This window comes from Astyanax mexicanus, chromosome 16, assembly GCF_023375975.1.
Source record: "Astyanax mexicanus isolate ESR-SI-001 chromosome 16, AstMex3_surface, whole genome shotgun sequence".
NCBI classification, from domain to species: domain Eukaryota; kingdom Metazoa; phylum Chordata; class Actinopteri; order Characiformes; family Acestrorhamphidae; genus Astyanax; species Astyanax mexicanus.
In genome coordinates this window covers 32,482,083-32,509,592 of record NC_064423.1, presented here as the reverse complement: position 1 = coordinate 32,509,592, position 27,510 = coordinate 32,482,083, and the positions used below count along the sequence as shown (strand labels likewise).

At 39.5% G+C, this 27,510-nt stretch overlaps 3 protein-coding genes and 1 long non-coding RNA gene across 5 annotated transcripts; 3 read left to right on the top strand and 1 right to left on the bottom strand.

The window, feature by feature from the left end:
• Positions 1-233: 233 nt before the first annotated feature.
• On the bottom strand, positions 234-4,621 carry LOC125782239 (uncharacterized). Its single transcript, XR_007424850.1, has 2 exons — positions 4,552-4,621; positions 234-606 (listed from the first exon to the last, which is right to left on the bottom strand). It is a non-coding gene; the product is annotated as an uncharacterized LOC125782239 (long non-coding RNA).
• jph3a (junctophilin 3a) lies at positions 600-12,596 on the top strand. Its single transcript, XM_007231820.4, has 5 exons — positions 600-1,621; positions 7,611-8,373; positions 8,697-8,821; positions 9,436-10,769; positions 10,885-12,596. The coding sequence occupies exons 1-5, from the start codon at positions 1,240-1,242 to the stop codon at positions 10,963-10,965; spliced, it is 2,685 nt and encodes an 894-aa protein (XP_007231882.2). The 5' UTR covers positions 600-1,239; the 3' UTR covers positions 10,966-12,596.
• A 1,519-nt stretch (positions 12,597-14,115) lies between these two features.
• LOC103045764 (zinc finger protein 319) lies at positions 14,116-19,839 on the top strand. The gene is made up of 2 exons (XM_007231821.4): positions 14,116-14,500; positions 15,445-19,839. Exon 2 carries the CDS (start codon positions 15,637-15,639, stop codon positions 17,407-17,409), a length of 1,773 nt encoding a protein of 590 aa, XP_007231883.1. The 5' UTR covers positions 14,116-14,500; positions 15,445-15,636; the 3' UTR covers positions 17,410-19,839.
• Positions 19,840-22,275: 2,436 nt separating this feature from the next.
• On the top strand, positions 22,276-27,290 carry csnk2a2a (casein kinase 2, alpha prime polypeptide a). 2 transcript variants are annotated; one of them, XM_022669987.2, is made up of 13 exons: positions 22,276-22,434; positions 23,151-23,497; positions 23,978-24,089; positions 24,351-24,452; positions 24,593-24,643; positions 24,899-24,958; positions 25,053-25,136; positions 25,235-25,345; positions 25,479-25,580; positions 25,703-25,803; positions 25,899-26,047; positions 26,254-26,341; positions 26,764-27,290. In XM_022669987.2, the coding sequence occupies exons 1-12, from the start codon at positions 22,294-22,296 to the stop codon at positions 26,325-26,327; spliced, it is 1,434 nt and encodes a 477-aa protein (XP_022525708.1). In that variant the 5' UTR covers positions 22,276-22,293; the 3' UTR covers positions 26,328-26,341; positions 26,764-27,290. The 2 variants fall into 2 exon arrangements, with proteins under 2 accessions (XP_022525708.1, XP_022525709.1); XM_022669988.2 differs by having other exon boundaries at positions 22,321-22,647.
• Positions 27,291-27,510: the final 220 nt, after the last annotated feature.

Sequence of the window (27,510 nt, the reverse complement as noted above, 5' to 3'; positions counted from 1 at the left end):
TGCTGGCTGTTTTCTCAGCCTCTATCCCTTTAAGAACAAGGACAAGAGGAGCATGAGGTGGGGGAGGGGTACTGGCTGGGGTGGAACAGTCCAGTAATGAGCACATTCTGAGCATCATATGGCTTAAGACCCTATAAGATCAATTTTCCTTGGACGCTGAATTTGAAGCCTAAAGAAGAGGTGGGTGGGGAGGGAGCGGGATTGTTTGGATTATTCCTCGTTATTTTTTTACATCTCTTTTTTTTACCAGTCTTCCAGGGAAGGAGCTTCACCTCTACATCACAGCAGGCGCACGGAAAGGGAACAGGGAGAGAGAGGGAGAGAGATAGAGAGAGAGGAAGAGAGAGAGAGAGGCAGGAGCAGGAGCAATGGTAGAATCGCTGTGCCAAATAGGTCTGATTAGGTGCATGACTGGAGAAATGCTGCATTTTTGTATTTAGGGCAGGATTTAGAAGGGAGGCCTGGATCTCTTCCATATTTTTTTCTGTTCTATGCCGATGATCTACTATTCCTCTCCATCCATTTCTGTGTGCCGGTGCGGCGCATTTGTAGGGGGGAGACAGCGATGTAATGTCTGATTGAGCGTATCAATGCTGCTGTGTGGATCTGTGGGAGAGAAAAAACAGGCCTTGTTTGTATCCTGATCTTCACGTAGAGGAAAACAGAGCGCCGATGTGAGCGTATGACCAGCAGGGCCGTGCGGGGAGCGAAGGCGAAGCACACCATCTGCATGCCCATGGGAAGAAGCACGCATAATAAAGGCGTCCATTACTCCAGGCCCAGCGCAGATACCGAGGAGCTATAGCACTGGGACGGGAACTTGACAAGTTTGGCCTTATTGCCTGTTCAGTTTGTGCTCTTTCTGCCTTTTTTGGTGATGCATTGATGAGATACTTTCAGTCGGGAAGGTTATGTTGCTTGAGAATTTTCTAACGGGTCTTTTTTCCACCTGTATTTTCTCACCGACAAGCTAAACCTACAGTCTGGGAGGTAACAGTTCTGTCTTCCTGTAACGGGCCTTTTTGCTCTCTTTCTTAATACGCTGCCGACAAGCTACAGTTGAAAGCTAGGAGGTGGTGAAACTGCTTTAACGCTCTTCTCCCTTTACACCAACAAGCTTAACCTGAAGTCCAGGAGATAGGAGTCATAAAGAATACCTTTAACATTTGCCTATATCATTAATCTCAGTCTTCCTTTCCTTCCTTGACATTCTTGGATTTGCCAAAACCTGTTTCATGCATGTCCACTGGAGGCAGGTTTGACTTTGATGATGGGGGGTCGTACTGTGGAGGGTGGGAGCAGGGCAAGGCCCACGGCCAAGGGGTCTGCACGGGCCCCCAGGGCCAGGGGGAATACGCAGGGGCCTGGAGCCACGGATTCGAGGTTCTGGGAGCGTACACCTGGCCCAGCGGAAACAGTTACCAGGGGACGTGGGCACAGGGCAAGAGGCATGGCATCGGTGTGGAGACCAAAGGCAGGTGGGAGTACAAGGGGGAGTGGACACAAGGGTTCAAGGGCCGCTACGGGCGGCTGGAGAGCACTGGCAGTGGGGCGCGGTACGAGGGCACCTGGAGCAATGGCCTGCAGGATGGATATGGGTCTGAGACCTACTCTGATGGAGGTAAGGGTGTCGTTAGAGTGCCTCCAAAAAGTCAATTTGTTTAGATAGTGCTATGTAGGCTATTTATATTTAAATAAAGGGAGTTGAATCAGTGTGTAGGATTTGGGAACTTATCTAAACATGAAATGAGCAACTGTAGTTCTTTGTATCATTATTAATTGTGCTATTATTATTTTGTTGTGATATGCTAGCCAAACAAACCCGCCAAACTCCTTTTTTAAGGGTCTAACAACTAGAAATGCACTGAAACAAATTTCAGTTTGGCCAAAGACTAACAAACAAATAACGTCTGTGTATTTTCTGTCCGTTTTTTGCCACTTTCTGCATTGTTAATTTTCAAATGTTCAATATGATTTTTTTTCAGAGTCATTTATTCTACGTTCTTATGTATTTGGACAAACACCAAAAGCTTGTTTGGCATTTTCGATCCAAAAAAAATCAGTTGCCGAATATTTTGTGCATCCCTAGTAAGAAACCTTAGAGATTTAATTGGGACAAGGCCAACAGTTAACCAGTCAGTCATTGGATTATTTAACACAGTATGTAGGGCTAGAACACATGTGTGTATGTGTTGGTGGAGTAAGGTAGTAAAAAGAGCTCAAGGCAATTATGTAACACTGCAGTCTGAACTCGTATCCTACACTATCCTACACACTCCCTGCATTTGCTTTACCAGTGTGAGATGTACTGTCTCTTGTTTTTTATTTGTATCCTGAGAAAAATGCCAGCATCACCACCATCACTATCATCAATCCACCATCTCAGCCTACTTCCCATCCATCTACCCCACACACGCCTCTCTCCGTACAGTGAATGGCCATGATTAAAAAAACAAAGATAGCTGGTCGTTGTGGCACCACGAGACCCTATTTTGTTCTCACACCTGATTGGATGGCACTAATTGTTATTTATTTTTGTGATTGGCTACAACGTCTATCTGTCAATAAAGGCATCGGAAAATAAGCAGAATACTACAGCCTGGGTTACAGCCTGGGTTACACACCAGTGAGCCATAAAACCATAAAAATGCCCAAACTGAAGCAATCTGTCTGTACTCCCACCCGTTCAGAGAAATCAATCGGCTGGAATCGCACGTATCGCACGTGTGGACAGTATCGTTTAAGCGCGTCGCTGTATATGGAGTATATGGTGCTGATGTTGAGGCTCTTCAGCACCCTGGACAGCAGTGATCCTCCGCCGCGCGGATTTTAACACGGGACCGCCTTTGTTTTATAAAGAGCGTCGTTTCTCTGGGAGGCTCTCTGTGCCGATATATCGACTCGAGACAGATGGAGAACCAAAGGCAGGGGTCGAAAAAATCAATATGCTGAAAAGAAGACGATTGATTCATAAAGCTCATCATTTTCCCTCAAATCAGCTTCACAGCTTTTGATTCCAGACGCGTTTACACACACCAGTTACCAGTTGAACCAGTTAGCGCTTGATTATTAAACTGAGAAGATTGTAGTGGGGCTGCGCCGAATATTCGGCATATTAAAAGAATATTCGGCCGGAAAAAAAGCAATTTCGGCCAAATTACCAGCATTTAATGAACACTAAAAAAAAAAAACACTGTTCGAATTACAATTTATTTTCACGCTACACACTCAAAAACAGAGGTACGTTGTACACTTTTTATAATTGTATAACATAATTGTATAATATTGGTCTTTACAGTGTCAGGTCTGTTACTTCTTAGTACAAACTACAGATTAGTACAATTCAACCAGCCAAAAGGTACATTTAGTATTCTGTATCACTGTACTAATAAGCAATATATATATTAATTATAATAATAATTTTCATTTGAAAGCCAGACAATTTTAGATAATCAAGTTCTTGACACATATTCAATTGATAATATTTGTTTATAATCATTATAATTTTTACTGGTACAAAAAACATGGGTATCAAAAAAAACAACTTTCACTGAAAGATACTATTTTAAGTACAAATCTGTATTTATGTTTGTTAGTGTGTATCAGTGTTTATTTAATCTGTAAAAGTGCTTTTTAGTGAAAAGACCGAATATTTAATATGGAACAACTATTTATGTATTAAAAGTTATATTGTGGTTTGTTGGAATCTAACGTCTACTTGGATGTTAAATATTGTTGCTGTCCAACGAAAAACAAGTATCTCCATTTTTGTTCATTTTTAGTGTACTACATAATTTGAACACAGAGACCGTCACTTACCTGAAAATATTTATTTTCACATTAAAAAAGATTTAAATTTGAATTTAGCCAGGTCATTTTACGCAATTCTACACAGCCAGTTTGCTAGTGTTACACTGTTATTGTTCCATTAACCCTAATAATGTGATACATAATATGGCTTCTTTTTTCACCAGTTTCTTAGAGTAATTCGCTATTTTACGTTAAATGTTACTATCGCTCCATTTAAGGTGGAACCACTTAAGGTGGAACAAAATGTTAAACGCTATTTTAACATAAATGATCCACTTTCATTCACTATAGGTTACTAGGTATCTAACACTTGTTGGAAAGTAGCCCATATAGCAAAAACAAACTAAATTTACGTTTATTAAACATTCTATTTCCCATTCTGTTCCGTTTAAAGTGGAACCATTTAAGGTGGAACAGAAAGTCATTCAGAAAATCAGTCATAAAATCACCCATTTTCACTCACAGTAGATTTATAGCTAGCTAACACTTGTTGGTAAGTAAACCAATTATCAAATAAACTCTGAAATAATGCTGATTCAGCTCTCATTGCTATCTGAGTAGGTCTCTGACAGAAATGCTAGCTAGCTAATTAGCTTGTGGCCTCCAACATTTAGCAGCGAAATGAACATAGTTAATCACTGCAAAAACACCCAACAAACACACATACCCTAAAAAACACCAATGTGGGTCATAGTAAATGTTTGTAAGACGCATAGACACATATATGGTAAGTAAACATACCTGGCTTTAGACAAAAACAGTATTTATGTGTTTTGAGAAGGTGTCCAGGTGTGTGCAGGCGATTTCCTAATGGGAAGAATAAAAGTCCTCCAACTTAAAGTGACAGAATTACATTTTGTTCTTTATTATACAATTAAATATTTCAAGCTGGGGTTAATAATGATAGTCTGTTGAAACAACAATATTAAGTTGTGTTCTAAGAGCTACAAATATTAATTTTAAATAAAACCAATATCACATAACTGTTTTTTTTATTCTATAGCTGTGCATATGTTTAGGTTTTGTCTAAAGACAATTTGAATTACTTACTGTGTTTAACATTTTACTCATAGCTAAACACATATATATATATATACATATATGTAGTAAATATAAAGAGTTTATTGTGCTACTCTTAAAACATAACTTTATCTTTTTTTGCAAATTAACTGTTCATACGCATCTTAGTAATACATGAGGTTCCATAAGCATGTTAAATATATAATAAAAATATATGCCCCATATTTGAATAAGCCCATCATCCACAGACATGTGACATATATTTCATTATGTGACAAATAAGTGTTGGATATAAGGAATATAGTGCTGTATATTACTTTGTATATAGCTTTCGTGTGGGGAAGTTAATTTAAAGTTAATTAAAAACTTCAAGATCAGGAATAGATCAAGATACAGTCAATAGTGTCTGTTCATTCTGGTCTGGTTCTGGAACTGATTTAGCAGGTCACAAACCAGAGTACCAGTTTTCAAGATGCTGGTCTATGATGGTTCTTTTAGAAAATAATTGCATTATATATTCTAAAAACCTAACATACTATAATCATATTATTGAATTAGAAAGTATATACAATTTTTAAGCAGCAGTCTGAAATGCCTGAATTGAGTTAACTTGTATGCTCATTTTTAAAGCTAGTCTTATTTATGTGTATTTATATTTGTGTGTTCAGTGACATATGTGGATGTATGTAGAACTGTCAAAAATGACCCACCACCATGTTTAACAGCAAGTAAAACACTGCTGGGCCCTTTCTACACACTAAGAAAAATAAGTACAGATTTGTACCTAAAAGAGTATAAAGCCTATATAAAACCTTATACTGAGGTACAAAAAAGTAAGTGAATCTATGAACCCAAAAGTCTGTGTAAAGTTCCTTACAGCACTTTCTCATAAGTTTCTCACTTTAACTCATGAAGTCTCTCAGTACATCCTGAGAGCATCTCTACAGGACAGTGTGTGAATGTGTGTTTATGAGCTCATTTATAGACTGTAGCTCCAGTAGATAAAACTAGATCATTTAAAATCTGTTTTTGCATCTACAGCTCTGTTTAAACTATAATTTAACTATTCAGATGTTTTATGACCTGATTTCTAGAGCAAAATTTTAAATGAGAAATATGTATAGTCACACACCTACAATAATAATAATATACATTAAATCATATATAAATATATTTCACTTTCAAACATTAACAATATTACTCAAGTGGTTATTAAACGTTTCATTTCATATAAGTGTATAGTTAATAATTCAAGGGAACTGATGAAAAAGCATTTACATTTACACCCTTTACATTTTAGTCGACTAAATTTACTGTAATTTTAGTCGACTATATTCTTATGACATTAAGTCGCCTAAACATTTCAGATGACTAAATTGTGACTTAAACTAAATGCTATTTTCGTCACAAGACTATGACTAAGACTAAATCAAAAATTGTTGTCAAAATTAACACTGGTGGCAAACCTGCAAATAGATAGCTTACAGTTGTTGTTACATTGTTTGGTTTTAAATGGTTTTATCATCAATTTATAGATGTGTTTCATAAAATTGTTTGATAATGTTTTCTTAAGTATTTTTATGAAGTGATTGAAGAGGCTTTTTTAATTGTTTATCTATTTGTTGACTGGAAAGAAAAATAAAAGAATAATATGCAATATGTGGTTGCTACATTCATTCAGGCTTAAAATAATGACAATATTTTAAGTAATCCAAAGTAATCAGATTACGTTACTCACTTGAAGTAATGTAACTGATTACGTTGCAAATTACATTTTGAGTGATGTAATCAGTAATCTGTAAGGGATTACATTTTAAAAGTAACCTTCCCAATACTGCTAGCAGTTGGTTAAAAGCTTCTGCATCCTCATTTGAATAGTCTACCAGCCATCATATGGAAAAGCCATGTTTTTCTAAAGGCACTGTCCAATAAACATTGAGTTGTTTTTTTTTCTGTACAAAATGCACCCACCTATGCTATTAAAGCCCTTCATTTAGGCGGGACTCAAAATAATGTTTTAAAAGTACATGGTTCCAGTAAACTGTTTGCAGGCCTTCTTGGTCATCATCTTTAGAAGAGGCTGCTTTCTAGGATGACAGCCATGCTGAACAAGTTAATACTATGTGCACCATATGGTCTGAGCATTGACTAGCTGTGCCCTCACCCAAAACACACACACACACACACACACACACACACACAGACATATTTAACCTCTGCAGCAATGCTGGCAGCACTCGTACATGTATTTTCAAAAGCCATCCTCTGGATATGACTGGATATGGGTTTAATCTGCCACCTGTTCTGTTAGACCACTGTATTGTTCTGGCCACCATGCTGCAGCTCAGTTTCAGGGTGTTATCAATCTTTTTATAGCCTAGGCCATCTTTATGTACTCATAGAGTTCTTTGCCATGAGGTGCCATATTGAACTTTCAATGACCAGTATGAGAGAGTGTGAGAACATCAAATTTAACACCAGATTTACCACAACTGCTCCCGATTCACACCTGAGACCTTGTAACACTAATGACTCATATGGCACCAGGGAGGGAAATGGCTAATTGGGCATAATTTGGCCATTTCCACTTAGGGGTTTACTCACTTTTGTTGCCAGAGGTTTAGACATGCTGTACATTGACTGCTTTATATTGTACTAAAGTGTCAAATCTTCAGTGATGTCCCACAAAAAGGTATAATACAATATTTACAAAATTGTGGTACTCACTTTTGTAAGATACTGTGGCACTGTTGATTAACTCAATTCTGCCTTCCTTTAAGGTACATTCCAGGGACAGTGGCTGAGCGGCATGCGTCATGGCTATGGGGTGCGGCAGAGTGTGCCTTATGGCATGGCCGCCGTCATCTTTTCCCCTCTGCGCACTTCCATAAACTCCCTGCGCTCTGAACACAGCGAAGGAGCCCCAAAACCTGATGATGGTTCCGCTGTGAGTGGGGTGGCTGGGAGCCCGGTTGGCCGTGGAGGTTTTGTGCTTTGCGCTCAGAGTGATGCAGAGAGGCAGAGAAAAAGAAAAGGACGCTTCCGGCAGTCCATCCTAAGTGGCCTGAAGTTGCGGCGGTCCGAGTCCAAGAGCTCTCTGGCCAGCCAGCTAAGCAAGCAGAGCTCCTTCTGCAGCGAGGCCGGCATGAGCACAGTCAGCTCAGCTGCATCGGACATCAACTCCAACGTCAGCCTGGGCGATGTCGAGATGGGAGGAAGCGTGGATGCCACTGTCACTGAGACATATGTGGGGGAATGGAGGAACGACATGCGAACAGGTTGGGGTATCAGCCATCGCTCAGATGGCCTGCGCTACGAGGGTGAGTGGTTCGGGAACAAGCGACACGGTTATGGCTGCACCACCTTTCCTGATGGGACCAAGGAGGAAGGCAAGTACAAGCAGAATGTTCTGGTGAGTGGCAAGCGAAAGAACCTGATACCACTGCGCACCAGCAAAATCCGGGAGAAGGTGGACCGTGCAGTAGAGGCCGCTGAGAAGGCTGCAGAAATTGCCAAGCAGAAGTCGGAGATTGCACTGTCAAGGTAGGGTGTATAGGGTCCAGATTATCTTGTTTCACTCTTCTCCCACAACCCTTGTCCCACTCTTTACCCTGTCTATCATACATAAGGCATCATCAGGGTGCCTTAGAGATTCCTTGGGTAAATGCCACAGAAGAATCAATGTTGGTTCTTTGATGAACATTTAAAACCTTTTGGTTAATGAGATGTGTGCATTCATACATACACAGGAGCTAGTATTTTTAATAGCAAGCTAATTGTATGTTTAATGCCTGTGTTTTTTAATTTATGTTCAGTTAAAATTAACACTGCATGGAAAATGTTCTTCTTATTGCCATCTGCTGCAGAACGAGTCATGCCCGAGGAAAAGCCGAGGCTGCTGAGGGAGTTGCACAGAGGGCCCTGGAGGAGTGTCGTCTGGCCCGGATTATTGCCAAAGAACTCTCCCCTTCCTTCCATCATTATGGAAATGGTCAGTCACAAAAAGAGTCTTCCTTGAAAGCATGTTTTTATCTTTGTCTAGGACAGTATGTAGCATTTGTAAAGTGCACACAAATGTACTCAGGAAATGTCTAGAGAATCAGGACCCATTCGCAGCTGTAGAGTCAGCAGAACATTTATGTGTCAGACCCATTTACAGTGCAGAAAATGTTTCACATGGTTTAGGCAAGAGGCGGTGCCTGTGTAGCACATGCAGGAGGCATGGCATAACGTAACATTTACAGTGCACTCCAACTGCTTCTACATCAACAACAAACCTGCTGTGAGTTATCCAGGAAGGTAACTGCTCTGTTCACATATGGGCTTACTTTAACATTACCCAGACTTTGTACTAGGGGGCTGGCAGAATACCGTTTGCATGTCTAAAAGGGGCATAAGTAATTTAATGCAAGGAAAAAGTCTCACTTGACGTTTGAACTTAAAACAGAGATTTTGAATTCTGCTTCTGGTAGAGGTTTCTCATCTACAAAACAAGCTTGACTACTTGTGTTATTAAATGAAAGATACCGAATTGTGTAGATCAGGGGTTCTTCTCGGTCATATTTTTATCAAAAGGACTAAAATATATTTCTTACCCTCCCCCAGGACTGGAGTGCCAGAGACCAAAGCGTCAAGACAGAAAAGAGAAAGACATGGAAGTGATTTCCACAGGGACCGACAGCCCAGAGCTCTGCACGCCAGACACAACTCCCCCAGTCCAGACCCCAGACATCAGCCCAGTCCTGAGCAGCCCCTCCTCACCTCCCTGTACCCCACCATCTCACCGTGCCAGGAGCGCCTGCTTCATGCGCCAGAGTGCCGTGGACGAACAGGGAGGGGCAGAGATTCAGGTTCTGGTGGAAGGAAGAGGCATGGACAAAGGACGGGGTGGAGCCAACAGTTGGACTGCCGACATGTACCCCAACCGACGGGGCAGCAAAGGAGACAGTAGCCGCTCCACTACCCCATCCCTACTGGAGGAGGAGATCGGTCATATCAATGGACATGAGCAAAACTCTCAACACTCGACTCATCACACCTGGGAGAACGGCTCTTCCAATCACAAGACCATTGAGCATGTCTCCTCAGAGAAAGTGTGGGATCACGTGTCCTCCAACCAAAAGCCCTGGAAGCATGCATCCTCCAACCACAAGTCCAGGGAATATGCAATCTCCAATCATAGAGAATGGGAGCATATTCCGCCCAGTCACAACTCTGTGGACCACAAATCTTCCAAGCTCAAACCACAGGTGCACACGTATTCCAATCACAAGGCCTTGGGTCATAACTTGTCCAATCACAAAACCCACGAGCATTCGTCCTCCAATCACAAACCAAAGGAGCATATCTCCACACATGCAAAACCCCAAGACCGCATATCCTCCCATTACAACCCCCGAGAGCATGTATCTTCCTATCGCAAACCACATGAGCATGTCCACTCCAATCACAAACCAAGCCAGTCCTTCAACAACCACACAGTTGGTGAGTCTAGCTTGAATGACTACCAGCCACCAGAGCGTGGAGCCAGCAGCTCCTCTCTGGGATGGACTGTTGAGAACTCTTCCCAGTGGATCCCCTGCCACTCACAGCTGCCAGAGAAAGAGGAAGAAAAGCTGGACGACTATCGGGTGGAAATGAGGTTCCAGCCTATAGACTCCATTTCCCAGCAGCACTTCGGCTCAGGCACGGAATGTCAGAGTCTCCAAGGGCACAATTCGCAGAGACTGCGTCAGCGCAACCAGGACGGTAAAGAGTGGAGCGACATGGCCAGGGAAGGGTCTGTGGACTCTGTGCAGATGCTGGACAGCCTGAATGTTGGGGTAGAACTGGAGGAATGGCCATTGCACAGAGATGTCACCCTGTCTCCCCCTTTAACATCCTCTCCAATCACACTGGAACATGACGGAGAGCATCTGAACCTGGTCAAAACCAACTCAGTAAGTACAAGTACATGACCAATTGGGACTGAATTGCAATTGATATTTGTTAATTTAGTATTAGCATATTTTCTCCTGTGGCTAATTCAAATTTCCCCCCTTCTTCTTTCTGCAGGGCTCCAGCTCTGTCCTGGTGATCATGGTGATTTTACTCAACATCGGTGTAGCCATTTTGTTCATTCATTTCTTTATTTAAACATAATGGCCTAGAGAATGTTAATAACAGCACTTACTATTATCAAAAAGTAAGATATGCACATGATGCACATTTAGCACCACTTCGTTATGTAAGGAACCCAGAATTTACATTAGTCAAGTCCATGTATGTTGGACAGGTCCATTGTAAATTGTAAGTTTATTTTGTGGTTCCATTAATGATATATTTCCATTATTATCCATTATTAGGTATATTTGCTTATGTTTTCCTTATCCATAATATACGTAAAGGCCCATCCACAGTATTCTTTAGGACTGAAAATATTGCACACGTTTAGGTTTTCAAAGATACAGTATTGCCTGATATAATTTATCATATCATACCTTTAATCTCTTTTTACAGAGTGGTTTCTTTCTTTTTAATGGCACATCAGGCCCGTTTTTTCCTGAGCAGTAAGACTGTATAGTTTAGTGAGACGGTCTTTTTGTGGTTTTGTGTACAAAAAAATGTTGTAGCGCATGTGAGGTGGTTAAGTGCTTAAAAGAAGGCACTGATATGTAACTAGCCAGTCAAAGACCACACACACTCCACTCCACACTCACTGATATCCCAGGGTACAGCCCTATAGGACCGCTGCAACCACTCATGCATACGTTCATGCATCTCCATACCCAGATATTGCGATCTCTGTCTGAGGTAAGAGCTATCTTAAAGGGCTTCATCATGATCTGTTTTATTTTTTCTTCATTTATATCCAAACACACACACAAACACGCAAACACACCCATACACTCATACATATATAGCGAACGGGGTAAGCCCGCAGCGTTCTTCCTTCTTCCACTGATACGAGCCCATTTAGCATCGTCACTGAATGTCAGCACAATTCAGTCAGTCAGTCAGTCAGTCGCTTTGTTGTTTGTTTTACTTCACATTAAACACACATTCACTGGCTATACACGACTATGCTGAACTCGCTACTAAAGAAAATAAGTTGTTTCTTTGTAAAACACATCATTACTTGCTATATGACATGAACCACAACAGAGGTGCATCAGTGGTTGAGTATTCTGGCTCATGCTCTGTAAAGTTTGAGACTGTTACCTTTTGACCACTGCTTTCAATATATATTCTATATTACTGAACAGTTAGTCTCTTTTAACAGTTTGCAAGATATCATTGATAATGCTGAGTGCCTTTTTAATTGAGAAAAAAAATCATCCCAGCAAGCAGGCTTTGTATAGGTGATGACACATAACGAGGCATGGAACGGTCTATCTGTGTCTATCCCGACCCACGTCCGAACTGAATAAGTTGGCTTTAGAACACTCGAGCCTGTGGAGATTTTTACAGCATGTTTGTTGGCCTGTTTTCTTCTGCTGTTATTCTGTGTGAATTTCTGCCTGTCTCTCTGTCCAGCAACTTTAGGTGACAATAGGGACTTGAAAGCAGTGTAAAAAAAAAATGCCAGCTTATGTTTCTCAGTGGGACCTGACTGAAAAATCATCTAAATTAATGAATGATAACTGCTACTGTATATTTTATACTACTCATCCAGTGACATCATCATGTTGTGAAATCATTGCATGCCCAAGCATGCCCTTTCTTACGCAATGATTTATGAGATTGTTTCCAAGTTATGTGGAAAATTAATAAAATGTTTGAGGTTATGATGCTGTCTGCAGTCTTTACTGGATCAATGGGAAAATGCATGCACAACGAAAAAAGGATTTGGGCCAGTGTTAAATCTATCCAGCCAATCCAGCCATTTTTTTACCTGGAGGAAACCCACACACTAGAAGAAACAACAATTAAACTCAGTTCAATTAAAATGTATTGATATTGCGCTGTATACAACACATGTTGCCCAAAGCAACTTTACACAGATATGGATCTAAGCTTTTTATGAGTAAGCACCAGAATGAAAGTGGCAATATGAAAAACTCACTAATACTAAGAAGAAGAAACTTTGGGAGGAACCAGCTATTATTTACATATGGAGAAAACATAGAACATTTGAAAACCTTCCCAGGAGTGACACGCCTACTGAAACTACTAAAAAAAGGGCATGGACAACTTATGGGTCAGAAAGAAACCCAGAAAATAAAAACAAATAATTTTTTTTTAAGTGGCCTAGTCAAAGTCTGATTGTGATGTGTGAAATGCATGCCTTTAAGAAGGTTTTACATGCTCAAAAACCCTGACTACAAAAATTGTAAAGAAAAAAAGACCAAAAGTTATTGCAAATGTTTGATTGTAGTTGTTGCCGCCAAGGGGAGCACAACCAAAAGTATTAGGTAGTTTAGAGGACAAATACTTTGTCACATAGGGCCAGGTTGGTTTTAATAGATTTTTGTTCCATTAATAAATTATATTTACTCAGGTCATCTTTCTTGATATTAAAGTTTCACAAAAGAAAGAGACAAAAGAAATCTGTAAAGATATAAAGAAAATATATAAAGAACATGTGGATAATATATAGTACCACAATGAAACATTTGATCAAATACAAATGCATATATGAGCAGCAGGAGCAGATACATATATATATATATATATATGTGTGGAAAAATATGTATTTTTTTTATTTTACCAAATTGAAAACTTCTGGAATATGATCAAGAGGAAGATGGATGATCACAAGCCATAAAACCAAGCTGAACTGCTTGAATTTTTGGCATAAAGTTATCCAAAAGCAGTGTGTAAGACTGGTGGAGGAGAACATGCCAAAATGCATGCATACAACTATGATTAAAAACCAGGGTTCTTCCACCAAATATTGATTTCTAAACACTTGAAACTTTATGAATACAATGAATGTTTTCTTCTATTTCAGCCATTTCTCATGTTATGCAGATAAATGCTCTAAATGACAATATTTTTATTTGGAATTTGCGAGAAATTAAGTTTATAGAATAAAACAACAATACTCATTTTACTTAAACATATACATATAGCAAAATCAAAGAAACTGATTCAGAAACTGGTCTCATATATATATATATATATACACACACACACACACACACACACATATATATATATATATATATATATATATATATATATATATATATATATATATATATATATATATATATATATATAAAACCAATCTTGTGTATATGTTTCTTCAGCCGATAATGTGAATTTTATCCGTAATTTAATCTGAATGTTGTGTCTACCGAGTGCGGACTGCAGTTCTCTGGTTATAGCCATGTCATTAAACCGGCTCAGTTCTCCGTTTCCCCGGGTGTCTTATTTTGACAGGTTTAATGTAATATTTCAGACTTGATAAAGCTTTATTCGGCTTCGGGAAGCTTTCTAAAGCGGGTTTTGGGGAAATGGGGGAATCGGGAGAAGGCTCCGTGCTATTTTTTGGGAAATCGGATCCCTTCGCTTTGAATCCGCCCATATGATTTGGGTGGCAGCCTTGCTCAGGGGGGGCTGCACACCGAGGTCCGATGCGTCACATTTATTTGGGCCTTCTGTACCGGCAGCGGCTCATCGCCTGATTTCCTTTTCCTTCTGAATCAACGCCGTCCTGAATTCGCTGGATCACCGAAAAAATAAGGTAGTGAATCGAGGATTCGGGGAGAAAAACAGCGAGATAGCGACATGTCGGGGAGCGCAGCGGCGGCGGCTAGGCTGCTGTAGCGTTAGCTAGCCGCGGTGTAGGCTCACAGCGGAGGGACGGAGCCGTGGCTGTGGCCGGTGGTGTTGTGTGAACGAACGCCTTTGTGTGCAGAGGCTTTGTGATCCTTACAGTTAGATTACTGGTTTTCTGCTCCTCTCCTTGCTCGTTTTTTGCAGTTTGCCGAGGTTAGCGGAGCTCCAGACGGCGAGAGGAAGGGCATTAGCCGAGCTAGCGGCTCCTGCTGATCGAAGCTAGCAGGCTAGCTAAAGTTGGCGTCTGAAAACTGCGAAAAAATAACGAAATATTGGCGTTAATCTGTAGTTTCGCGACTAATGCACGCATGTCCTGCACTGTTAGCTGCATAGACATTGCTTTTATTATTTTGTGTAACATCTGAGGGCTATATTTTGCATAGAAAACCCAAAAAATTGATTTTACCTTTTTTTTCTAGTCGGCTAAAGATGCTAAAAAGCTAGCTAGCAGGCAATTTAACACCGTGTTTAACCCTATATTTCCAATACTATTTCTCCACTATTTTTACTTTTTCTTGCATTATGTGTGATGTTTTTGATGTATTTAGTTAGTTATGTTTTGCAGAAGAACATTTAGTTAGCTAGAAGCTTGCTAGGTTAGTTAACTAGTTATTTAGCTAGCTGGCTCTTATTACCTTGAACCATTTGCCATTGATTGTGTGTGTGTATTTGTGTGTGTATGATGTTAGCTTTTTAGCTAGGTTAGGTATCTTAGATTAATATACTGTAAATAGCTAGGTTTACTTTCTGCAACAGATAATAAAGACAAAGGCACAGTACTGTAAAAAAAAAAAACAACAATAACATAACATTAAAAATAATTTTGTGCTGTTTTTTTTCTCTTGGCAGGTGCACCACAGCATTACACATGGTGTGTGTATATTATACCCACTCTGGGACAATTTTACATTTCAAATAATGTAACTGGAGTGATTCTCCATCCAAAAACAACAACGCCACGCCCACAATATATCTCTGGTGAACTTTCCACAGCGCCTGTCCACATCAGTCCCGTTGTGTTCCCCTTGAGTGAGTCCATACATGTACAGCGGAAGGATGACCGAGGCATGGCAGCAGCAGCATGCAGTGGCCCCCCCTCCTGTTGCGCATCCCCTTCTTCAAGGGGCTGAGAACCCCCTGGGCAGCGCTGTGTACGGCATCGTCCTGCCGGCCGATCCAGCTTTGCAGCAGTCCCAACACAGCCAGCATACTCAACAGCACCCGGTGCCAGCCCAGCAGCCCTCTCTGCAAGTCGGGAGCGAGGGTGGGCACAAGTGCGGGGCCTGCGGCCATGATATATCCCACCTTGCAAACCCTCATGAGCATCAGTGCATGGTGAGCCAAGACCGCTCGTTTCAGTGCACCCAGTGCATGAAGATCTTCAATCAGGCCACTGACCTGCTGGAGCATCAGTGCGTCCAGGTGGAGCAAAAACCCTTTGTGTGCGGCGTGTGCAAGATGGGATTTTCGCTTCTCACCTCTTTAGCTCAACATCACAATGAGCATCAGAACGGCAACAACCCCATGAAATGCTCCATATGTGAGAAGACCTACAGGCCGGGTTCTGCCTCCTCAAACCCCCAGCAGGCTTCCACGGGAGAGTCCTCCAGTAGTGGAGCAGCTATGGGCTCCTCTTCTTCTACTGCCTTCCAGGGTTCTGACAGGCCCTACAAGTGCTCTGTGTGCTCCAAGGCTTTCCGTCACCTGTCCGAACTGTCTCGTCACGAGCGTGTGCACACTGGTGAAAAACCCTATAAGTGCAACACCTGTGATAAGAGCTTTAGCCAGGCATCCCACCTGGCTCATCACCAGCGCACTCACAGCGCCGACCGCCCTTACAAGTGTGCCGTCTGCGAGAAGACGTTCAAGCATCGTCAGCACCTTGTGCGGCACATGTATGCCCACTCTGGTGAGCACCTGTTCAAGTGCAACCTGTGTGAGCTCCACTTCAAGGAGTCGTCCGAACTGCTGCACCACCAGTGCCAGCCGGCAGGTGAGCGGCCTTTCCGCTGTGCCACGTGCGGCAAGAGCTTCAAGCGTCCGTCAGACCTCCGGCAGCACGAGCGCACCCACTCCGAGGACAGGCCCTTCCAATGTGAGGAGTGCCAGATGAGTTTCAAGCAGCAGTATGCGCTTGTACGCCACCGTCGCACACACAAGAATCCTGCAGACCGGCCCTTTAAGTGTAACCAGTGTGACAAGGGATTCCTCCAGCCTTCTCATCTTCTGTACCACCAACACGTCCATGGCATTGAGAGCCTGTTCAAATGTGCTGCTTGCCAGAAAGGTTTCCGACAGTCTGGGGAGCTGCTTAGGCACAAATGTGGGGAAGCTAGCTCCAGTTCCAATGCCGTCGAGAAGCCGTACAAGTGCGACGTGTGCGGAAAGGGCTACAAGAAGTCATCAACGCTCCAGAGGCACCAGAACTCGCACTGCACAGAGAAGCCCCTAAAATGCTCCTTATGTGGCCGCCGCTTCCAGTCCTCATCTGATTTCGTGCAGCATCGCTGTGATCCGGCACGTGAGAAACCCATGAAGTGCTCAGACTGCGAGAGACGCTTCAAGTATTCGTCCGAGCTCCAGAGACATCGTCGCGTCCACACAGGGGAGAAACCGTTTAAGTGCCCTACCTGTGACAAGGGGTTTAAGCAGCGGGAGCATCTGGCCAAACACGGCATTGTTCATTCACGTGAAGCTCAATTTAAGTGTGTCTGGTGCGGCGAGTGCTTCGGGGAGCTTGGTGCTCTGCAGGAACACACTGTTCAACACACCGCAGAAGGAGGGGGCTATCCAGTAGCTCCATGCATACAGTAGTACCTCAAAACCCTGTGTACAACTAGCTTCTCGCCCTGTCAAGGAAGCCACGAATACATAGTGCTTACTTTAGAAACATGACACTCTTGCTAGTATGCTAGTTTTGCTATGATGTATCGAGTTTCATTTGACATAAGTGCAAAACACGAGAACTGTGATGACTTTGTTTTTTCAGCTCACCTGTTTCACAGTACAACCAGTATTCCCTCTTCCAGCCAGGCCTTAAAGCTTAAACTGGATAGGAAAAGAACTACAAAAGCTGCAGCACATGAATGTTCAAGTCATCATTATGGTTTGAACAAAGGTGTTTTTCTACGTTTGTTGATGTGTATCCTTACATGCTAAGGAAGTTCACCTCTCCTCGCGTCATGATCATTGCACACTTAGGTGTAATACAGAAAAAGAAAAAAAAAGTGTTCATTAGATGATGATTCTAGGTCATGCATTCAAAAAAGGTCAGAAAGAAAGACTGATTCCCCTTCAGTGTCTGAAATTTAAATATGTTTTGAAATTCAAGAGGAGGACATTTGTGCTGTTGTTACAAGTTCAGTTCTCACTGTTTCAAGATTGCTGATCTTAATTCCCTCAATCTGTCAGGCTTTAAAATGTTGAGGCCAGACTTGGCCCACCTCCAAGGCCGACATAAATAAAAAATCATAAAGTACACAATTTTTCAAATTGGATTTCACTGGCTGGAATAAATGACTGGGGGCCTGTTATGGACAAACTGGTTGCCTTTTGACCCTGTGCAGCGTATGTACAACCTCATGCTTCTTACCAGCCATAGTTCTTGTAAATACGGCCGATCTGCTCAGTATAGTGACTATGTATTTGTAACGTATAACTCCCAACGCCTAACCCATAATGTAACAGGGTGTGTGCATGCATGAATAACCTACTATTTGTATGTTAATACTTTATGTTGTAAACTGTCACTGGTGCATATTTGTATGTTCTCTTATAGGCGATGTACGGTCGGATGCAAGAGTATGGACAACCATGGTCAAATTATGTTTTTTGTTTTAGTGGAAAACAAGTGCACAAATCCTTTTTCAGGAAACTTAAATCTGGCATTTTTACTAATTTTAGAGTTTAAATTAACATGTTAGGAAAAACAATGTTAAATAGGCCATAAAATGTTTTAGTTTTTTTTCCCCTGCTAATCACCATTAATTTAAATGCCAGAAGCACGTTCTCTGTAGAGGATGTGCACTTATATCATTTGACCTCGGGTGCCCAAGCTCTGGCATATGACTGCTACAAGCAGTTAGCTCCTCTGGAAGTGTTGGAATTGTATGTGATCAGCATAAGTGGTGATATCATCCCTGTAGTTATCATGGGAGTTTAAACAATTACCAGTAAGTAACACTAATGCACTGGTATGCATACAGTTTACAGTAATACAGTGACTTACATTTGCTTTGAAGCTGCCCAGTAACGGCATGTCGGTCACAACCATTAAGTAGTCTCCTTCAAAGAAAAGAAAACAAGGTGTTGTTACTGCTCATCAACGCTCTAATACCTGCAATACTCTTCAGAAATGGATGTTTTGTAATGCTATGACTTGAGTACAGTGGTAGAATTTAGTGTCCGTGTATCTGCACCATACTGTAAACTGTGTGTTAGTGGTCATTCCTGTCAGAGGGCAGGTATTACTCCGTTACAGTGACTCTAGTATAATTATTTCCTTTTTATAAGAAATGCTGTTCATTTTCTTTGCCATGTATATCTTCTTATTTGTTTTGCGTCCTAATTTCAAATGAGTCCGTGATTCACCAGGCCTTTGAAAAGTGGTTGGTGGGAAACATTCCATAACTGTTTAATTTGCATCTCTTTATAAAAACGGTCAACAAATATTCAAATGCACTTTGGTTGTGTTAATTAGGTAATACAACAGAGTCATTTGTTTTAGGAGAAAAAATGCCTCAATTTCTACAAATTTGCACCTTAACACGGTCAGCATAGATGATGTACTGACCGTGCTCATTTGGACTGTGTACGCCAAAAGGAGACGACCAATCTGTAGAGAATACTAAGAATAATAATATAAATCTTTGAACATAATTTTATATGAATTGTGACATGTGTTGACTCCCACAAAACAAGATATTATATTTTCACTATTCATTGGAAAACCCTTATCATTAAATCTCTTAACATAGTCCATTGCTAGTTTAAGTAATTTGAATGTAATGGATAACCAAAGGGGACACCGACCTTACCCTCACTAAAACAGTTTTACCCTCCTCCTTTCCCCTGCTCACCTGCTCCCTTAAGACGTAAGTGTGTAGAAGATGGTGAAGAAACTGAAGTATGTATATATATCCCTGTATGTCAATAATTTGTCATATCCATGCACAAAAAAGCTTCACTCATTTGTATCATGACCTTAGGCTACATGGCATTAACCAATAAATGTTTCAAAAGACAGATGGTGATTGTAATTTTCTGGCTGACTGATTGTAAATCACAAATATTAATAATGTGGTTTAATATATTATGGTTTAATATATTATGTGGTTGGACTGTTTTAGGGCTGTTTAACTTTACTTTTGACAACTGAAATTGTGCTTAAACATCATAAATTAACATAAATTTTTCAAGATTGTTTTCCCAAGTGTTAGAGTAATGTTGTAAAATAATTTTTGTAGTTAAAAAAAAAAAAAAAAAAATATATATATATATATATATATATATATATATATACACACACGTGTAAAGCCGGTATGCAAGGTGAAAGAGAATTTCCGCGATTTAGTGAATTGCTTTGTTGACTAAAAATATATTTAACAATTTAATAAATATATCTTTAAAAAATGATTGGAAAAAAACTAATAATTCTTACTGTCCTGAATTAGGAATATATTATGATATGAAGTATCAAGGAAATAAAAGAATATTTAAAGACTTAAAGTTTTGCCTTAATTTTATAACTTGATGTAAAAATGAATGGTTTATGGTTTATTAGATTAAAAAGACAATGCTTCATTAGATCCAGGGAACATTTTGTGTCTTTAGATGTTATTTTTTATTTTTCAATGAATTCTTCCTGTTCTGAATGAAAAATATGTTTTGGTAAAAAGCCTATTTTAATTAATTTATATTGAATTATTAGGAAGTTGGTTAGTTTTAAGTATTTGATTATTAAAAATATAAAAGTATTTCAGGATTAAAAGTCAAAACGCCCTATCTTAAATTTAGCCACGCTTTTCCTTTGGAAATCTGCCCAATACAGGATCAAAGTAAAATAAAATCAAAATAAAATATTTCAAGATTTAAACATCACCATGATTTTATATTTTTCCTTCAACTTAATAGATTTATTTATTTAATTTATTTAATAGATCATTTCCTTGATTTAACTAAAGTATCAGTTCCCTAATTTAACAAATAATTTATTAACTGTATATTATTTTTCTACTATGATATATATATTACGTGGCCCTTAAAATTTAATTTTGGGAACACCTATGTATCCTTACTGCATCTTTTTGTTTATAGATACTGAAATATTAAGACAGTAGTAAGAAGTATTGGATTAAAGCCAATACTCCATGTATGATATACAGTGTATGAGGCTCATAAAAAATGGGAAAATCTATTAGTCCTGAATCATTAAGAAATTAGTAAGAAGTAGAATTAGATTGTAGCCAAAATGATATTTTAATACAATACTCTTTTCTTCTCTGATATGTCAAGATGTTTTGTTTTACTAAGTATTGTAGGTGTAAGATTTAGTAGGTGTTATTTTACTTGTTTCAGGAATAATTGTTTCAATCAGTTGTAGAATGTTCACCTCATTTATCAGTTATTTTTGCTTGATTTGGGTCTTTATTCATTTTAAAACTTTGTGATTGTGTGTTTTAAGAAATCTTACTAAGATTAATTTGTTTACCTCATTGGCAGATTTTTATTTTTGATATAAGCATGTATGTCTCAGTTCATATATAATTTTTGTTGTGAGGCTTTTCAAATTTTTGGTAAAATCTGTTAATCCTGAATCATTAAGAAATGAATTAGTAAGTATTGGATTAAAGGCAAAGCGATGTTTTAATACAATACTTCATGCTTTTCCTTTAAAATTTTGCCTCATACAATATAAGGAATAAAAATAAAAATTAGAAATGTAAAACATCACCTTAATTTAATATTTTCTTCCTACTTATTTCATGTTTATCTGATTTAACTGAAGTTAAGAAGTTTTAATTACACCATGCGTTTCCTTAGGAAATCTTGCTCATACAGTATTGAGGTAGAAATTATTAAGTAAAACATCTTGATTTTTTTCCCTTAACTTAATAGATGTATGCTTTAGTTAAGAATCAGTTTTGTGTTTATTAACTGTGTTTATTCTTTTTCTGCTATGATATTTAGTGTATGAGGCTCTTAAAATTTAATTTTGGAAAAAATCTACTAATCCTGAATAATTAAGAAATTAGTTAATTAGTGAGAGGTGTAGGATTAAAGCCAGATCAGCATTTTAATACTTATACAGTATCAATATCATTTTAGCTAACTCAACTATTTTTTTACTATGATATGTACTTTATGAGGCTCCAAAAATGTATTCTGTAAAGTCTATTCATCCTGAATAATTAATAAATTAGTTCGTATTGGATTAAAGCCAGAACAGCATTTAATACTGTTTTAATACGATTTCAATACAATCCCCTGACTTAGATATGTGCTATATTAAATACTGTATATATTATTTTTTATGATATATAGTTTATAAGGCTCTTAAAATTAATTTGGGAAAATCTATTAATCCTGTATAATTAAGAAATTAGTTATTTAGTTAGTAAGTATTGGATTAAAGCCAGGTCAGTGTTTTAATACAGTACTCCATGCTTTTTCTTTGTAAATCGGGCGCTCTGGAACTGTATGCAGTGTTTCCGCCGGTCAGCACTGTGTCCAGCAGCGGAGGCTGGCGGTGCTGCTGCAGCGGAACAGGAGGAGGCTAGCTGGCTAAGTTGCTGCACGGCAGCTCGGGGGAGCCCTGCGGCCCTTGGGTGGATTTGTGGGGTAATTCCCCGGCGGTTTGGGGCTGGTTTACTGGTTGGGGAATATCGTGATAATGTGTATTTTGAGTTAGTTGGCGAGGAGAGTCTGAGTGGAAGCTTAGGAGTGGACGCCCTCTCTGGAAAATAGCTAGCGTTAGTTTTTTTTTTGCTTAGCTTAGCTTAGCTTAGCTAACCTGGGTTAGCACCTTGGAAACGGCGCTTGGAGACGAATCTGGTAAAATAGCTAAGCTAACGCTAACTAAATAAATAGCGTAGGTTAGCTGCTGTGAATAGAATCGTTATTTTAGTGCGTTAAATGTGGCTAAAACGTCGAAAAAACTGAGGAAACGGCTTGGATTGTAGCTAAATAAATGTGTCTGTCTGTGTTTGTAGTAACGGTAGGTAGTACGCCATTACATATAACTAACTAGTTAGCTTTAACGTTAATATTAACGAATACTGAGCATAACGTTAGCTACGCTAACTAGCTACTATATATTTAATAATAGCTAGTATATTATCTAGTTAGCTAAAAAAATAAGCCAGGCAGATGTTTCATTTATCCATATCCACGTAAATAACTAGTTACTACTAACCTGGCGTATCCAGCTAAGCTCTGTAGCGTTAATTTAACGTTCGTTTTCAACGTTTATGTCGCCTTACACTGACGTTAAATTTACCAGGTAACCTAGCTTAACTAACGCTAGATAGCTAAATAAACTGGCGTTGTGTCAGCAGGCGAACAGGTTGCTGTCATCAATCAAATTCCTGCGCTGCGAGGGGTCATGGTCCAGGCTGCTGCACCGCGGCCGGCTTTTACTGCACAACCCCCCCGAGAAGCCCTGCTCTAAACCGGCCAGCTGCAGCAGCAAACCCCCCGAGAGCCGCCGCCACCACCGCCGCTGCTCAGCTCTGCAGGTCTGCATTAGTAGTGCTGTTCTCGCTGGGGGGAAGAAGGCGGCAGCTCCATCGCCCATGCCCGCCATGCCTGGTCCGGCGGCCAGCAAAGCACGGGTGTATGCTGATGTCAACACTTTGAAGAGCAAGGATTACTGGGATTATGAAGCACATGTGCCTAGTTGGAGGTGTGTATGTGCATAGTCATATTTATAGTAGTATAAATGCGTGTATATTCAGCTCTCGAAAAAATTAAGAGACCACTTCAGTTTCTGAATCAGATTCTCTGATTTTGCTAATTATAGGTTTATGTTGGAGTAAAAGGAACGTTGTTGTTGTATTCTATAAACTACGGACAACATTTACCCCAAATTCCACATAAAATTATTGTGATTAGAGCAATTATTTGCAGAAAATGAGAATGGCTGAAACATCAAAAAGATGCAGAGCTTCCAGACCTCAAATAATGCAAAGAAAACGAGTTTATATCCATAAAGTTTTAAGAGTTACTATATATAATATCTATATTTGGTAAGCATAGATTTGTGTAAAGTACCTAAACTAGAAATATACCTAAACTAGTTAGTCTAGTTAGCTGGTCTAGGTAACCAGCAGACTGACAGTTTCTCCCCTTCACATGTATTTACTATGTATATATACACTTTCAGCAATCAAGATGACTATCAGCTGGTGCGCAAGCTTGGAAGAGGCAAATACAGCGAAGTGTTTGAAGCCATCAACATCAACAGCAACGACAGAGTCGTAGTTAAAATACTTAAGGTGAGGATGTGGGGTCTGTGGCCTTTCACACATATGCATATTGAAAGTTGTTTGTGGCTTAGTTGTGGGTGGGCGTATGGTAAACAATATATTGTAGCGGAACATTTGAAAACGTTTTCACAGTGCACAATATGTAGCAAAATATTTTCATTGCATTAGTTGCAGCATTTTCTTAGAAATGTATTGTGATGCAATACAACATTGCCTGCCTCTAATGTAGATCCTCTTTTTTCCAACATGTTCTCACTTGTGTTTCTGCAGCCTGTGAAGAAAAAGAAGATTAAGCGTGAAATCAAAATCCTGGAAAACCTGAGGGGAGGAACCAACATAATTCGCCTTGTGGACACTGTGAAGGATCCTGTGGTAGGTCTGATAGAGATTAGCCATCCCTGTCTGTATTAAAATGCTCAAATCCCTTGATTGTTTTTTTTGTTTTTATTGAAATGAGCTGTTTAATTGGTGTCCATGTTGTATGTAAATTCTTTTTTTCTTATTTGTTACAGTCCAGAACACCAGCCCTTGTCTTTGAGTGCATCAATAACACAGATTTCAAGGTACAAGCATGGCTATTAGATTATTAGTTACTAATTGACCTATTTTAAGGGTTAAAAATACATTTTAGGCATTTGACTTTTCTGCTGGCATTAGTTAGTGTAATAAACATGGGAATGAAAAATGACCAACTTTGATTACACAAAAACAATGTTAAATAATTTGTAGTTAAATAAAAGATTGTATTTATGGAGGGTTAGGGATTTATATAGAGTGTTGTTTTGTTTTTGACATGCCTTTTTAACTTCTGTTTATAGGATCTATACCAGAGATTAACAGATTTTGATATTCGCTTCTACTTGTACGAGCTTCTAAAGGTGAGATTTGTTAGCCAATGCAAATATAATCTTTCACAATTGCTGTGTTTGAAGCTTATTTTTCGTTACTTTTCTCTGCTTGATTTCTCTACAGGCTCTTGATTACTCTCATAGCATGGGGATCATGCATCGAGATGTGAAGCCACATAATGTCATGATAGATCACCAAATGAGAAAGGTAAGTGATGATCACAACGATAATTATCATTTCAAAGTTTTCAACCACCTGGTTGTAAAAATGTCGTCCATGCCCAAATCATTTTCTTTGTGTTTTAGTTGCGCCTCATCGACTGGGGCCTTGCTGAGTTCTATCACCCTTCACAGGAGTACAATGTAAGGGTGGCCTCAAGATCATACAAGGGACCAGAGCTGCTGGTTGATTATCAGGTGTGGTTTCTACTTTATTGTACAAAAATTAATCCTTTAATTTGATATTATTGTTGTATTTTATGCTTCTGTAAAAATGCTGTCATACCACAATGATTACATTCGAATTTTAATAATTTGAATTGTTTTTCAGATGTATGACTATAGTTTAGACATGTGGAGCTTGGGCTGCATGCTGGCAAGTATGATCTTCCAGAAGGAGCCCTTTTTTCATGGCCAGGACAATTATGACCAGGTAACAGCCAGATAAAAATGGCTTTTGGGCCACAACATTTCTATAAACTATTCCTTTGCTCATTTTTGTGTTGAATTTGTAGGTATGTAGCGATTAAATAGTTTTTTTTTTTTTTTTTGCAGCTTGTCCGTATTGCTAAGGTTCTTGGGACCGAAGAGCTTTACAGCTACCTTAATAAATACCACATTGAACTGGATACACGTTTCAAAGACCTGCTTGGACAGTAAGTTTTAGTTAAATTGTTTATGTGCATAATTTGACTTATGACTTTTCAGCTGTATTGGTTTGACACCCATTTTCACTGTAAAACCTCTTCAGGCAAACACGAAAGCGCTGGGAGCACTTTGTTCAGCCAGAGAATCAGCACTTGGTGAGTCCTGAGGCTCTGGACCTGCTGGACAAGCTGCTGCGTTATGACCATCAGCAGAGACTGACTGCCCAGGAGGCTATGGAACACCCTTACTTCTGTAAGCCACAGGGTGGTGTTTGCTATTTTCTGTTTAATTATTTTCTGCATTGTGTTGTATTAAGCTTTTGGAGTTTATGTAGTTCCAGGGCAAGAATCTGAACAGAATAGAGTTTTCCAGAAGCTTTGGTATCTTCATGTTGTGCTCTGTGTGCGTGTCTGACATGCTGAGTCCATTTAAAGGCAATTGCATATATCTCTCTGCAGATCCTGTGCTGAAAGGACAGTCTCTCTCAAACTCAGATGGCACTCTGGCAATAAGCAGCTCGACTGCAACATGATGAGCTAAAGACAGGTATTAAGATGTAGGCCTGTTGTATTTTCTTCGCATTATAGAAATAATTGCAATAAACAATGTTATTGTGATATAATGAAGAAATAAAAGTAGAATAATGCATTTACACACTTTTCTAGACCAATGAATTGATGGGAGTTTAAGAATAGTTTTCCCCCCAATTTATACAGCCTGTTAAACGTATCTGACAGAGAGTGAGAGGACAAAATAGGGTGACTGGCTAAAATGTTGGATTTTTATATTAAAAAAACATGCAAGTAAGCACAATGAGCGATATTATTTAGGTTATAACCATATATTGTGTGAATAGTTAATAATGTAGTTAATGTGACGGGACTAATAAGGTGTTAACAGCACATTAATGTTGGCTATAAATTGTCAGTGTGTTCTTTATTATTAATGCCGCCTATTTTCCTTCCCAGGAAAACCTTTTTACCTCAGTGTTTGGCAGAGACCCTGCGTTTCAGGTGTAAAGCTTCACTTTACTGGAGCAAGAAGTCATAAAGAAACAAAAGACATGTACAGAACGGACACAACAACGGGCTGGCCGATTCCCTCTCCTTCATTCACTTTGTATTAGTGCTGCTTGCCACAGTTACCCAGATACCAGAAACTGGTATTCTGTATGCCCCCCTTCTCCCCTCTTTTAAGTTGAACATCTCTCTCTAAAAAAGAAAAAGAAAAAAAATGAACCTGAAATATAAGTTATATGATATATTGTGGTCGGGAAAGAATGCCTGCTCTTTCCCTGTGACTCTCAGGCTCTATATGACTGATATGACTGATGTGGGCTCAGGATCCAGGTTGCATTATGTGGAAGATTGTGCTGGTCAGTGACTTGCCCTGCTGTATTGAGCGCAGATTCTAAATTATAGTATTATTGGGTATGGAGGCTTTTCTGCAATCTATTGAAAGTATGATATATTAAACAAGAGATGATAATTTTTAACCAGTTTGGTATGTGAGTGTGTATTTTTAAACACTTCAGGTTATTGGTGGTGTTACGGATGTTTTTAATAGTGTAAGTATTTTTGTCAGGGGAATCAAAATGGGATTTTATGTAAAGATGGTTAAGATGATTCTTAAGGGAAATTATTTAGATGATCATGTACAGTACTGTTTATTTTTAGAAACACTTTAAATGCCCTACGTGTGTGGATAAAATATAA